This window comes from Nicotiana tabacum, chromosome 4 (assembly GCF_000715075.1).
Source record: "Nicotiana tabacum cultivar K326 chromosome 4, ASM71507v2, whole genome shotgun sequence".
Taxonomy (NCBI): domain Eukaryota; kingdom Viridiplantae; phylum Streptophyta; class Magnoliopsida; order Solanales; family Solanaceae; genus Nicotiana; species Nicotiana tabacum.
In genome coordinates this window covers 146,834,390-146,848,681 of record NC_134083.1, presented here as the reverse complement: position 1 = coordinate 146,848,681, position 14,292 = coordinate 146,834,390, and the positions used below count along the sequence as shown (strand labels likewise).

At 35.7% G+C, this 14,292-nt stretch overlaps 1 protein-coding gene across 1 annotated transcript; it reads left to right on the top strand.

Moving 5' to 3' along the window:
• The first annotated feature begins 8,205 nt into the window (after positions 1–8,205).
• Positions 8,206–9,160, top strand: LOC107791725 (22.0 kDa class IV heat shock protein). Its single transcript, XM_016613843.2, has one exon. It carries the CDS (start codon positions 8,343–8,345, stop codon positions 8,931–8,933), a length of 591 nt encoding a protein of 196 aa, XP_016469329.1. The 5' UTR covers positions 8,206–8,342; the 3' UTR covers positions 8,934–9,160.
• The last annotated feature ends 5,132 nt before the right edge of the window (positions 9,161–14,292 follow it).

The window sequence follows — 14,292 nt, the reverse complement described above, 5'->3', positions numbered from 1 at the left end:
GTTTTTCCACCAAGAGTAGTACTGGCCATTAAAGAGTGGCGGCCTAGCAGTGAATTTTCCTTCCCAGTTTTCAGGTGGTGCACTCATCTTGATCTTCTCCTAAGGTGTTAGCCTCTTCAAGGATAACCCACTCTGATACCAATTGTTGTTTTATACTTCAATGCCACACAAGAGGGAGGTGATTTGTGTGGTGTCCAATTTTCACGTGCACTGATTATAGAATGACCTGGTTCTTCTATGTGTTCCTTATACTACTGTTGCAGAAATAGTAAATGCAGAAAGTAAAGAACACAAGTATTTTTACGTAAAAAACACCCGGCCCAAAAGGTGAAAAAACTACGACATACTATTCAGTAGAATTTTTTCCAACACTTCACTAAATCACTAAGCCAAAATAGCATTTACAAAACTCTTTGTAAATCTAAGGATTACCTCTAATCCCGTTGTGGCAACCAGCCTCTAATTGTTGCGACAACTTCAAGTTAACTCTAACTTGAATACAATACTCAGAGTACCTAATACAATTGCTTCTAGGTAAAGCTGAAAGGTACAACTTGAAACACCTACTACAATGAAACTAGAATAAAAGACAGACACTTGGAGCTGGTTCTTCTATCCGGTTCATGTAGCTTCCGATTTGCACACTTGAATCACACAAGAGTTGTTTGCAAAATGCCTTGCTATTTTGCTCTCAACTCACGTTTAACTTCAGCGTTTGTGTGTACCTACGAAATGAGAACATCCTGCAATTTATAGAGTTAGTAGAATAGGAAATAACTAGAGTTCCAATGCTATACTCTTCCTTGGTGGAAGAGTTCTAGTTATCTTCAACTTCTAACTCATCTCTTATCTAGGATAGAGTTCTCTCGAGTAAGGAGTCCTTCTCCTTATCACTTATGCAACCTTTTCGTTCAGGAGATATTAGATATAACGACTTAAGCTTATTTCCTTTACGTGTATGCCTTGTCCTTGAATTTGCCCGTGTCTATGTACACTGTGTATGGGTTTGGTTCATACTTGAGTTCCTTTGTCAATCATCAAAACAAACTTCACTTGGGCCAACAAATATTATTAATAGTACTTTCTTTTCATATTATAGAGATATGTTTTTTTGCATTTCAACAAATGAGTATTGTTTTTTACATGATATCAAAAGGTATTTTTTCATTTAAAAAAAAAGTACTTTCTTTTCATAAAAAAAGTATTTTATTTCATTTTAACAAAAAAATTATTTTCTTTTCATAATGTAAAAAAAAGTATTTTTTTTATTTCAACAAAATAGGTATTTTCGTTTCATGATATAGAAAAAGTATTTTCGTTTATTTCAATAAAATGAGTACTTTATTTTCATGTTTTAGAAAGAGTACTTTCTTTTTCAACCAAAAAAGAGTATTTTCTTTTTAGTTATGGAGCACAAACTTCAACGTTATTTTTGCGTAAAAAAGTAAAGCAGTACATTAGTTCCTTTGAATTTGTGTGAATTTTTAGAAAAATAAATTAAATTCTTGAAGAAAATAGAGTCCTGAAAACTTAGGTATTTGGAGGGGGGCAAGGAAACATGGGGACTTAGGGGAAGGGGGTGAGGAGAGTAGCATAAAAAAATATTTTCTTATCACGATCCGGAATTTCAACCGTCGGGACCGTGATGGCGCCTAACATTTCACTTGCTAGGCCAGCCAACGTTAGAGAATCATTAAACCAATCCTTTTTTCATTCGGTAAATAATAGCAAATTAGCTAAGATGAAATATAATGAGTGCGAAATAATATAAAAACTGCATTAATTACTACCACCTGGATCTGTAGTCATAACTCACTAATTACTATGATTTACTACAAACAGAGTCTAAAAAGGAAAAAAAAAAATACACAGTTTTGAAGTAAGGAAACAGTAAATGATAAAACTAGGAAGAGACTCCAGGGTCTGCGGACGCCAGCAGATCTACCTTAGGTCTCCTGACAGCAAATCCAAGCTGCTAAGCCTCACGATCAGCTATGACCGGTACCAAAATCTGCACAAGAAGTGCAAAGTGCAGTATCAGTACAACCGACCACATGTACTGGTAAGTGTCGAGCCCAACCTCGACGAAGTAGTGACGAGGTTATGACACATAATAAACCTGAGCAGATAACAGTATATGTACAAGAAAACAACAGTAACAGCTAAACATGTACTATTGGGAGGGGGAACATGCTAAAGGGGCACAGGATATAGGAGATACAGCGGAAATGATAACCGGAACAGTCAACATGCTTTTAACCAGTGAAAAACAACTAAACACAATGAAGAAAATTGCACGGCATCACCCTTCGTGCTTTTACTCTCAGCCTCACAATATAAATCAATAGATACGACACGACATCACCCTTCGTGCATTAACTCTCATAACGTGGAACGGCATCACCCTTCGTGCATTAACACTCATAATATGGCACGGCATCACCCTTCGTGCATTAACACTTACAATATGGCACGGCATCACCCTTCGTGCATTAACACTCTCCCTTACTATAATACAATGAACAAATAACAACAGGGAGATAGAATAACAAGTACAAGCCTTACTTCAACATTTGGTTCCACAATACCAATCTCAGCTTCGAAATCAATATTCAATTATCACCAGAAAATTCGTAAACATGATAAGAACGATCAATTTAACAATACTAGTCTAAGCATGGATAACATGAACAAAGGAAGCTATAATTGCAAGAAACCAAGCCCCCACCCGCATGCTTTAACCCGACTATAACGCATAAGTACTCGTCACTCCACATATATATTATTACCCAACATCTAAACATGTAGCAAATAGATAAACAAGTCTCATTCCCTCAAGTCAGGGTTAAACACAACACTTACCTCGCTCCAAAGGCCACTCAATGCTCAATTACCGCTTTTCCTCTAGAATTCACCTTCGAACCACTCGTATCTATCCACAAATGATTCAATAATATCAAATATTGCTAAAGAAATCAATTACAATGCATAAATTTAGATTCCCCAAACTTTCCCCCAAAAAGTCAAAAATCGACCCCGGCCCGCTTGGTCAAAACCCGATGTTCGGACCAAAATCTATTCACCCCCGAGCCCGATTATATAATTTATTTCGAAATCCGACCTCAATTCGAGGTCTAAATTTCAATTATGCAAAAATCCCTAATTCTACCCAAACCCCAATTTCCACCATGAAAATCCTAGATTTTAGGTTGAAAACTCATGAAATGTAATGGGTAATTGAAAGAAAGTGGTTTAAAATCACTTACCAACACTTTGGGGAAGAATTTAGGTTGGAAGAATCGCCTCTAGGTCGTTTGGCTTTTGAAAAGTTAAAAGAATGGCTTAAGTCCTGTAATGGGACTATTTAATAGCTGGGCGACAGTGTTCATCGCGTTCGCGAGGACACTGTCACGTTCGCGAAGAGCAGAGCTTGACAAGCTTACGCGATCGCGAAACTCCTATCGCGTTCGCGAAGGTTACGCCCCCTAACCCTCGCGTTCGCGAGTCCTTGCTCACGTTCGCGATGAAGAGTGACTTACCCCCTCCCTCAGGTCCCTATCACTACGCGTTCGCGTTGAGCTGGTCGCGTTCGCGAAGGGTAAAGTCCCCATCGCTCGGCGTTTGCGACCCAGCCTTCGCATTCATGAAGAAGCAAAATTCAGCCAGCCCAATTTCTACTACGCGTTCACGAGAGTGCTTTCGCGAACGCGAAGAAGGAAACCAGAAGGCACTGAAACTGCAGAAATCAGATTTTTCCTAAGTCCAAAACATCCTGTAGCCTATCTGAATCTCACCCGAGCTCTCGGGGCTCCAAACCAAACATGCACACAAATCTAAAAACATCATACAAACTTGCTTGCGCAATAAAATTGCCAAAATAACACCTAGAACTACGAGTTTAGCACCAAATCAAATGAAATTCTCAAGAACACTTTAAAATTCCTATTTTCACAACCGGACGTCCGAATCACGTCAAACCAACTCTGTTTCTCACCAAATTTCACAGATAAGTCATAAATATTATATTGGACCTATACCGGGCTCCGAAACTAAAATACGGACCCGATATCAACAAGGCCAAACATCAACCAATTCTTAAAAATAATTAATTTTCACACTTTTAATTTTCATCAAAAATTCATAACTCGAGCTAAGGATCTCCGAATTCGATTCCGGGCATACGCCCAGGTCCCATAATTCGATACGGACCCACCGAGACCGTCAAAATATAGATCCGGGCCCGTTTATCAAAAATATTATCTGAAGTCAACTCAACTGATATTTTTAGGCAAAAATTCTTATTTTTATCAGTTTTTAACATATAAGCCTTTCGGGCCAATACCCTGACTGCGCACGTAAATCGAAAAAGGCTAAGATAAGGTTTTTGAGACCTCGTAACGCAGAATTAGGTTTTAAAATATAAGATGACCTATCGGGTCATCACATTTCTAGTCTCTAACCAAACACTAGAAAATATTTTCTGAAAAAAGTTTTTCACTCACCAATCAAACTAGGGAAAATAAGCGATAAAACCACTTATTTTTCATGAAAATATTCCTTCATACCAAACACACTCTTAGACTTAAAGTAAACCTAATTTATTTTCGGGATACCTATAACTGAAATTAGAATTATTGAAGTAGATCCATTTAAAATATACTTTTCATATTTTCAGTTTTATTTTCTTTATTAGAATATATTTAAGCTTAGAACTAAATATTTCAAAGATATAACTTTAGGAGAACAAATTGGTATAAAAAATCTAAGTAATACTAAGGCACTTGCTATTTTATACATGAAAATAATCTAGTAAGAAAATCTAAGATTATGATATGCAGAAAATTTCATAAATGTGTTTTATAGAAGTGAAAGATAAATACAAAAAAAAATTAACAAAATAAACAACAAAAAATATAACAAATTTTAAGCTAGATTATATTAACCTATATGATGGAAGACCTTTGTGAGACAAATTTATTTTTTTATGAGTTAACCAAATGGAATCATCAATCACACCATTTTTGAAAACTTACAGTTTTTTAACTTTTATTTTATAACTCAAATATAAATTTTAATTTAATATTTATATAAATTTTAAAATTTTATACTTATGAAACGAGATACACGCACACGCGCATATCTTAAGACTAGTAAGAATAAAAAGCTTAAAAGTAAAGAATATATAGGTGTAGAAAACATCATTTTTTCTTCAAGGGATGGGTTAAGAAAATAGCGCATGTAATTTTTGCCAAGTAAAATATACGCATGAATAAATAATTTACTCCAATTTATTTTGTTTACTATTAGACCTTCTAGACCAAACTAACTGAGAACCAAAAGGCACGCAACATTTAACAATTCTTTTTGGACAAAAAAAAAACATTTTTTTAAACTATTCTTATTTTTTTCCACTTCTAATAATTCAAATAGTGTCCAAAAGCTTATTAAATAGGGTTATGTTGGGACGAGGACCATTTACAAGTCTTTTTAAAGAATTTGAACCCATGTTTTAATTTTTTAAAATTTAAATTCCTTTTATAATTAGTGCTAATTAAGCTAATTCCCATTATAAAATGTTCGAAACCGGCCCAAAATTTGTAAAAAATACGATTTAGTCCAAAGTAATAAATAATAAAAATTAAACCAAAAAAGATATTAAGATGTATTTTTTACCTTATAAAAAAAATATAAAGATATATTTTTCTCCCTCAATCCATTCCTGCGTATTTTTCTTTCGCCTTCTAGATCAAAAGAACATCTGAAATGCTCCGATGACAGTCATTGTTGAAACTTGAGCTTCAATCTTAAAAACTGGGTGTTTAAAAAGTATGAGCTATTTCGAGTTGATGTTATTGGGTTTCGTTGGGATCTTTTGAGGGGTCTAAATTTCAAATTTGAGAGAGTTTGAAAAAGATTTAAGGTGGATTCGGGTGAAATTTCATATTTGAGCTTGAAGTTTAAGTTTTTAACATGGACATTTTAGATTTATGTTTAAGGTCTATAATAAATTTTAACGGTCTATACAAAACGAGTTTAACTTAGTCTATACTAAACGACCTAAATATGCTTATAATAAATTTTAGAAAATATGTTGTGATCTATAATAAATTTCAAAACCATTTTAGTATAGACTTTTAAGATCTATTATAGATGTTAAACATAAATCTGAACTGTTCATCTTCAACCTCAAGTTCAAATCTGAAATTTCATCCAAAACTATCTTAAATCTTCATCAAACTCCCTCAAAATTGAGATAAGCTCTCCAAGATGGACCCAATCTATTGTAACAATATCCGATCCAAACAAACAATATTTTTGCAAAATCCAATCTCCCAACCAAGCTTCAAAATGAGCTTTAATGGAGTTTTGTTCTTCTTCTTCTTCAAGTTTCAAGCTCAAGTTCTTTCACGTATAATGAATACAATGTTTAACTTTAAAACTTTTAGAGACAAGAAACAATTAAATCAATCAAATTTGCAATCAAAAAGTGGGCAATGAAGATGAAGATAGAAGAAGTAGAGTGGAAAAGCTGCCAATTAATGCTCAAGCTTAGGCGAAGAATTGATTTTGTGTTATGAAATATAGCTCAAAGTAACAATATAGAACAAGAAAAAACAAGCTAAGAGATATAGAGAGAAAGAGAGGAGAGATTCTTATTTCTTCTTCAATTGTGTATATTTTCCTATCTATTACAAGGCCTTTATATAGGCATGAAAAGTGAAGAAAAATATGTCATTGAATATGTCATTAAGCATTTGAGATGAAAATCATGAAGGAAGAGTAGACATCCGCCATAATTTTATTTTTCTTATAACACTCCCCCTTGAATGTCCATAGATAATGTGCCTCGTTAAAACCTTATTAGGAAAAAACCCTCTAAAAAATCCTAGTGAAGGAAAAAGAGTACACATGTTTATAAATACGCCTTTTGGTTGCCTCGTTAAAAACCTTCAAGGAAAATCTAAGTGGGACAAAACCTTGTAAGGGAAAAAGAGTACAAGGCGTATTAACTCCTCCTGATGAGAGCATCAATTCACATCCTTGAGCCTTCGCATCCCAATCTTGTACACTAGTTCTTGAAGGTTGACGTCGGTAGAGATTTGGTGAACAAATCAGCCATATTATCACTTGAACGAATCTGTTGCACATTGATATCACCATTCTTTTGAAGATCATGTGTGAAAAATAACTTTGGTGAAATGTGTTTTGTCCTATCTCCTTTTATGAATCCTCCCTTTAATTGGGTTATGCATGCTGCATTGTCTTCATACAAAATTGTGGATAGTTTGTCACACTTCAAACCATATTTGTCTCTAATAAGATGTATTATAGACCTCAACCATATACATTCTCGACTTGCTTCATGAATAGCAATTATCTTAGCATGATTAGATTAAGTAGCCACGATTAATTGAGATGAAAATCATGAAGGAAGAGTAGACATCCACCATAATTTAATATTTCTTATAACATTTTGATTTATTTCTTGAATTTTAAGTTTACCCTAGAAGTTTTAAAAAATTCAAAATAGCCCCCGATCAAACTTAAATCCCCGCTTAACATTTTTCTGGGCAAAACTTAAATAAAAAATAAAGAGGGGTCCAAAAAATAGTGTCTCGGGGGCCTTTTGTCCACAATATATCTCTAGTAAGTAACTTCTAAGCTTTAAATTCTTATATATAAAAAATCTTTCTGAAGGGAGAAACCAACACATTTACTAGGAATATCAATAATGTTAAGATGCAACTTGAAGGGTCGTTTTATTAGGAAACAAATTATTTTAGAATTAAATATTCGGAATTACTAATTCGGTGATTATTATTCTACCCTTTCATAGGGATCAAAATAATATTAAATTCCAAAATAACTAATTTCAAAATTAGCTATATCGTAATTTTATCTCAACCAAATATTAGATAAATTCATATTAAATTTAATTATAAGATTAATTATTCCTTATTGTGACGTCTTTGTTTGTGGATTGTTAGTCATAAAATTCTACATAGCATGAACCTTTTTTAGTAGACACATCTCAAGAAGCCTCTCGAAACTCGAAAGATATGCCCCTTCCTCTTCCCACTTTTACTTTCCTGTAAGTTGCTGGAAGTTTCTTGCACAAAGAACTCTCTCAACAATTTCGGAACTTTCAAGATTCTTAAAACTGTACCCCTCTCTCTATCCTCATAAATATTTTCTCTCTATATATAATGCACCATTAAACCCGTTAGCTGTTCCCAGTCAAACAAACTAGCTAGCCAGTGGATATTAATATCATCTACCACATCACAGAACCAAACACAAAAAGAGAAAGAAAACGAAGAAGATCGTCAAAGCTTGCAAGGATGAGGCTCAGCAAAAATAATATTCCATTTTTTATCTTTTCAGTTGGCTGCATATTGCAAGTGGCATTAGTTTCAGAAGGATCAATTCTACCATTATTCTTGGACCAAATGGCCAATACTCCCAGTAGTCTACTAAGTGAAACATTTCTTGATCCATTCAGAATGTTGGAACAGATACCCTTAGGACTAGAAACCAGAGACGAGACTCTGTCCGTTGCAAAAGTAGACTGGAAAGAAACGCATGAGGGACACGTGGTAACAGTAGACGTTCCAGGTTTAAAGAAAGAAGAGATAAAGATAGAGGTGGAGGAAAATAGGGTGTTGAGGGTGAGTGGAGAGAGGAAGAAAGAAGAAGAGAAGAAAGATGATCATTGGCACTGTGTTGAAAGGAGCTACGGGAAGTTTTGGAGGCAGTTCCGTCTGCCCGAAAATGCTGATATTGATACTCTCAAAGCTAAGCTTGAGAATGGGGTGCTAACTATTTCTTTTGCTAAGTTGTCTCCTGACAAAATTAAGGGTCCTAAAGTTGTCGCCATTGAGACCAAAGAAGAAGGAAAAAACTCTTCTCCTTCCGTTAAAGAGGAGCTCTAATGGCTTTGATAGCTTGAATTAGTTTCACATCATTCGAATTCTGCGTGAATACAGGATACTTTATGCGTCAAACTGTATTTCTTGTAATCCTAATAAATCATGGGGTGTGATTTATAATTAATATACTTGGTCTTTTGTACCTAGAAAGTAGTGAAAAGTGATGAAAATAATGTAAATGTAGTCATAATTGGGAAGTAGTATCATATATATTTGATCTGTTTCTTTTTCGTTCTTGGATTGATTTTCTAATTGTTAAGTTCTATTCATATTTTTTCACGAATGCTACTTCTCAAAAGCTCAAGTCGTAATTTTCTGGTAGTAGTTATGTTAATTTGAGCTAATCTAGCAATTCAATGATCTAGCACATGTAAATGGATTTCACTCAATTTAAACAGAAACTCAGAGAAGAATATGTAGACAGCAAGGAAGAGGGGTCTTCATTTCTGTCATATTGAGCAATACAAAGGCAAAATAATCTATTTCCCTTCCTTTCAAATAAATATCGCCTGCTAATCTAATTAACTACTTTTCAACTGACTGCACATGAGTTTTACTATTTACTAGTCGACCCGCCTTTAACCAATTAAGAGTTAAAAATATCAAACACTTCCAGATTGAACAATAATATGACTGAAGTTGTACACTTCTTAGCCCCCTTAAGTTAATAAATTTGCTACTCCCTTCATTTGGAATTGTGGTGGAAGTCATTAAGAATGGACAATTGACACATTTGTTAACAAATAAAGCCAAACAACCAACAAGGGTTGTGGCGGAGTGGTAAGTACTCATTCATTGTTAATCAGAGGTCTCAGGTTTGAGTTCTGATTATGGAGTCACCTTTTGTTAGGGAGCGCTTTACCCCAATGTGGAACTTTTCGGTGCGAATCCGGATTTAATCGGACCCCAATATAGGTACTGGACACCGGGCGGGAAACGAAAAAAAAAAAGGCAAACAAACGGTAGCAAGTACTCCCATTAATGAATGACATGCACCATCAATTGAATCATTAGGGACTTGAGGTTTGGGGTTGAAATTTACCCACGCGTAATTAATTTATATAATGCATGCATATCAATATCCTTTATATACAAGTTTATTATTTGTCATCGTTAGTTTATCTATATTCTCGTCTCAATTGATCATGTATGAATTATGATTAATTAACTAAACATTAATTGCAAATAGACAATAGATAAATTTAACGTGATTCTGCTATGGATTTAATGGAACTGGCTTCGTTATTTGGCGTAGCAGTATGTTGACCACTTTCTCAGCTAAAAACAAGTTAGGGTTGGTAACTGGTAGGATACCTCAACCTCAACCTGATTCTCCTTATTATCCTTTTTGGGAGCGTTGCAATAACATGGTCAAGGCTTGAATTACTAACTCCTTGACTAGAGAAATTGCTCTGAGCGTTATGTGTTTCAACACTGTTAGTGAAGTCTGAAGAGACATAAATGATAGGTATGGTCAGTCAAATGGTTCCAAATATATCCAAAATCAGAGAAAAATTAGTAGTACCTCTCAAGGGACATCTGATATAGCTAGTTACTTTACCAGAATGAGGAGTTTCTGGGATGAGCTCAATTCTGCCTATGTTGGACCAACATGTTCATGTGGTGCACTTCCTAAATTCATTGAGGACCAACACCTATTTCAGTTTCTCAGTGGGTTAAATGAGTCCTACTCTACAGTCAAAAGTAGCATTTTAATGATGTCTCTTTATCCAAGCATCATCAAAGCTTATTCACTTTTACAACAAGATGAAAATCAAAAGGAAGCTAAGTCCATAGCTCCTGGGTTTTCAGCTGATTCAACAGCCTCATTCTCTGCTTCATCTGGCATATCTTCTTCCACCAATATGCCATATAATCAGATGGTAAATTTTGAGTCTAAGAAGTCTACTTCTCCTGTAACTTGCAAATATTGCAAGAAGCCTGTGCATAGTGTAAAAAAATGCTATAGACTCCATGGGTTTCCAGCTGATTTCAAGTTCACTAAGTCCAAGAGGTCTGCTGTATGTGTTCAAGTGGGGGATTCTTCTCCAAGAAACTTGATTGCTACTGGCACTAGTAACAATTCTTCAGACTCTGCTTATGGATTCAGCAAGGAGCAATATGAACATCTCATTGACTCTCTTCCAACAAGCAAATATTTCTTCTGGTTATCCTCAGTCCACTTCTCCTGGAGAAAATATTGGTCTTGCCAACTTTGCAGGTGTGTGCAATCTCCTTGTAAATCAGTTTCCTGCAGTAAATTCTATTATGCATTCTTTGTCTGCTCGGTTAGGAAGAATTTCTTGGATTTTAGATTCAGGTGCCATAAATCATATGACCCCTCACAAATAGTTTTTAAACAATATTAAACCTTTACCTTCTCCTTACTTAATCACCTTACCAAATGGGTATAAAGTGAAAGTTATTTCTACTAGATCCCTGCATCTTAGGCATGATATAACTTTACACAATGTTCTTTTGGTTCCTTCTTTTCAATTCAATTTAATTTCAGTACATAAACTCATTTGTCAATTGAAAGGTCTAGCAATCTTCAGCAGTTTCTCTTGTTTTCTACAGGGCCCTTCTCTGAAGAGGCCATTGAAAATTGGTAAAGCTGCTTATGGGCTCTATTTTCTGCTACCTGGTATGGTTACCCCTTCATTTTCTTCTAATGCTTCTTGTTCTACTGTTTGTAATTCATCTACAGCAAAGGTTATCCCTTGTTTTCCCAGCTCTACTTGTAACTCATCTAGTACTATCAATAAAATGGATCTATTTTGACATCAAAGGTTAGGCCATATGCCATTTCATAAGCTGAAATCTATTCCATGTTTTTCTACTCAAGTATCTTCTAAACAATCATTTGTATGTTCTATTTGTCCTATGGCTAGGCAACAAAGACTACCTTTCTATGATAGTCACATTCATTTAATTGTACCTTTCCAGTTAGTCCATATAGATATATGGGGACCTTACCACACTAATACATACAATGGTTTCAGATATTTTATTACTTTGGTTGATGATTTTACTAGAGTCACCTAGACACACTTATTTTCTTCCAAAGGCAACGCCTTTTCTGTAATCAAAGCTTTCACTATGATGGTCAAAGTCCATTTTAGGTCTTTTGTTCAATCTTTTAGATCAGACAATACTTTTGAATTAGGTAGTAGTTCAGAGGCTATATCCTTCTTTGCTGATAATGGCATTTTACACTAAACCACTATACCTCACACCCCACAACAAAATGGTGTGGTTGAAAGGAAACACAAATATCTTTTGGAAACTTCTAGAGCCCTTTTGTTTCAATCTAAACTCCCTACCAAATATTGGGGTGAATGTGTGTTAACTGCAACCTACATTGTCAATAGAGTACATTCATCTATTTTGACTAATGCTACTCCTTTTGAAAAACTGCATGGAACTCCTCCTACATATGATCACCTATCTTTGTTTTGCAACTACCCATAAATCTGGAAGAGACAAATTCCAGTTTAGGGCTGTTGCTTGTGTTTTTCTGGGCTATCCCTTTGGGAAAAAGGGATATAAATTGCTTAATCTCTCTACTCATTATGTATTTTTCCCATAGATGTAGTTTTCCATGAACACATCTTTCCCTCTTCCTCTGCCCCATCTTCTTCTGTTTTCCCTTCTTCTTCTGATTCCTTTGAAGATCCTCTTTTATTTCCACTGCTCCTTTACTAACTTCTCCTGATGATATTTCTGTTGTACCTCAAGAATCACATCATGATCCTTCTACTTGTTCCTCCTACCATCAAGAACCACTTGTTATACCTGTTTCTTCCTTTGTCTCTCCTCCTCTCAATGCTCATGTTCCTCCTTCTAACACCTTGCTTGTTAGGCATTCTACCAGGGTGTCCAACCCTCCTTCCTACTTGCCAGATTATGTCTGTTCTTTTGTTCTTTCTGCCAACCCTGTCTTTATAAATTCCAAGGTTTCCACTTCTGAGCTACAGCTGCAGGAACCTCAATATTATCAACAGGCTGCCTCACATCCTGCTTGGCAAGCAGCCATGCTAAAAGAGTTCCAAGCTCTTGAAGCTAACCACACTTGGGATGTTGTTCCTCTCCCTCCTCACAAGAAATCCATTCCTTGTAAGTGGGTGTACAAGATTAAACAGAAATTTGATGGCACTATTGAAAGATACAGAGCCAGATTAGTCATAAGGGGTGACACACAAAAGGAAGGGATAGATTATAATGAGACTTTTTCCCCAGTTGTTAAATTCACCACTATCAAGTGCTCACTCTCTCTTGCTGCTAAAAAGGGGTGGACTGTTTATCAACTAGATGTCAATAATGTTTTTCTTCATGGTCTGCCTCCTGGTCTAATGGTTCCTGGTCATTCTTCCTCCTCTTCTCCACTAGTTTGCAAACTCAAGAAGTCTCTCTATGGCCTCAAACAGGCCTCCAGACAGTGGTTCTCTAAATTGTCTAAAGCCTTGTGTTCCAGAGGTTATATTTCCAGCAAAAATGATTATTCATTGTTCACAAAGTCCTCTGGTGGCTCCTTGATAGTCTTAGCAGTGTATGTATATGACATCTTATTGGCAGGAGATGATATTTTTGAATTGGATGCTCTTAAGGCTTTTCTGGATGCTACTTTCAAAATCAAAGACTTAGGTTGTGTTTACTATTTCTTGGGTTTGGAAGTTCTCCAACAACCCCAAGGTTTCTTGATGTGTCAACACAAATTTACAAATGATCTATTGGAGGAGTTTCACTGTGATCATTTCACTCCTGTCAATACTACTCTTGATCATTCCATCAAACTATCTTCTAATATGGGGGAGCCCATTTCTGATCCTAGCATCTACAGAAGGATTGTGGGCAAGCTCAATTTCTTATGCCATACAAGGCCTGATATTGCATACTCAGTCCAACACCTTAGTTAGTTTCTTCAAGCTCCTCAAGTTCCTCACATGCTGGCTGGTATACATGTTTTGAGGTATCTGATGAATGCTCCTGATTTGGGTATTTTCCTTCCTAAGTCTACTGATCTTTCTCTCTTAGCTTACTCTGATTCTGACTGGTCCACTTGTGCCCAGACTCGAAAGTCTGTCATTGGGTATTACATTACCTTAGGGGGTTGTCCTATCTCTTCGAAAAGCAAGAAACAACCTACTATATCTCTCTCATCTGCTGAGACAGAGTATAGAGCTCTACGCAAAGTGGTTGCTGAGATTTCATGGCTTGTTCGATTGCTGGCTGATCTTGGGTTGGTTATTTCCAATCCTGTTCCTGTGTTTTGTGATAGCCAAGCTACTTTGCATATAGCCAGGAATCCAGTATTACATGAACACACTAAACACATTGAAGTTGATTGTCACTATGTTCGGGA

Excerpts from the sequence above, each read along its gene's own strand:
- LOC107791725 (XM_016613843.2), top strand. The coding sequence starts at position 8,343 with ATGAGGCTCAGCAAAAATAATATTCCATTTTTTATCTTTTCAGTTGGC.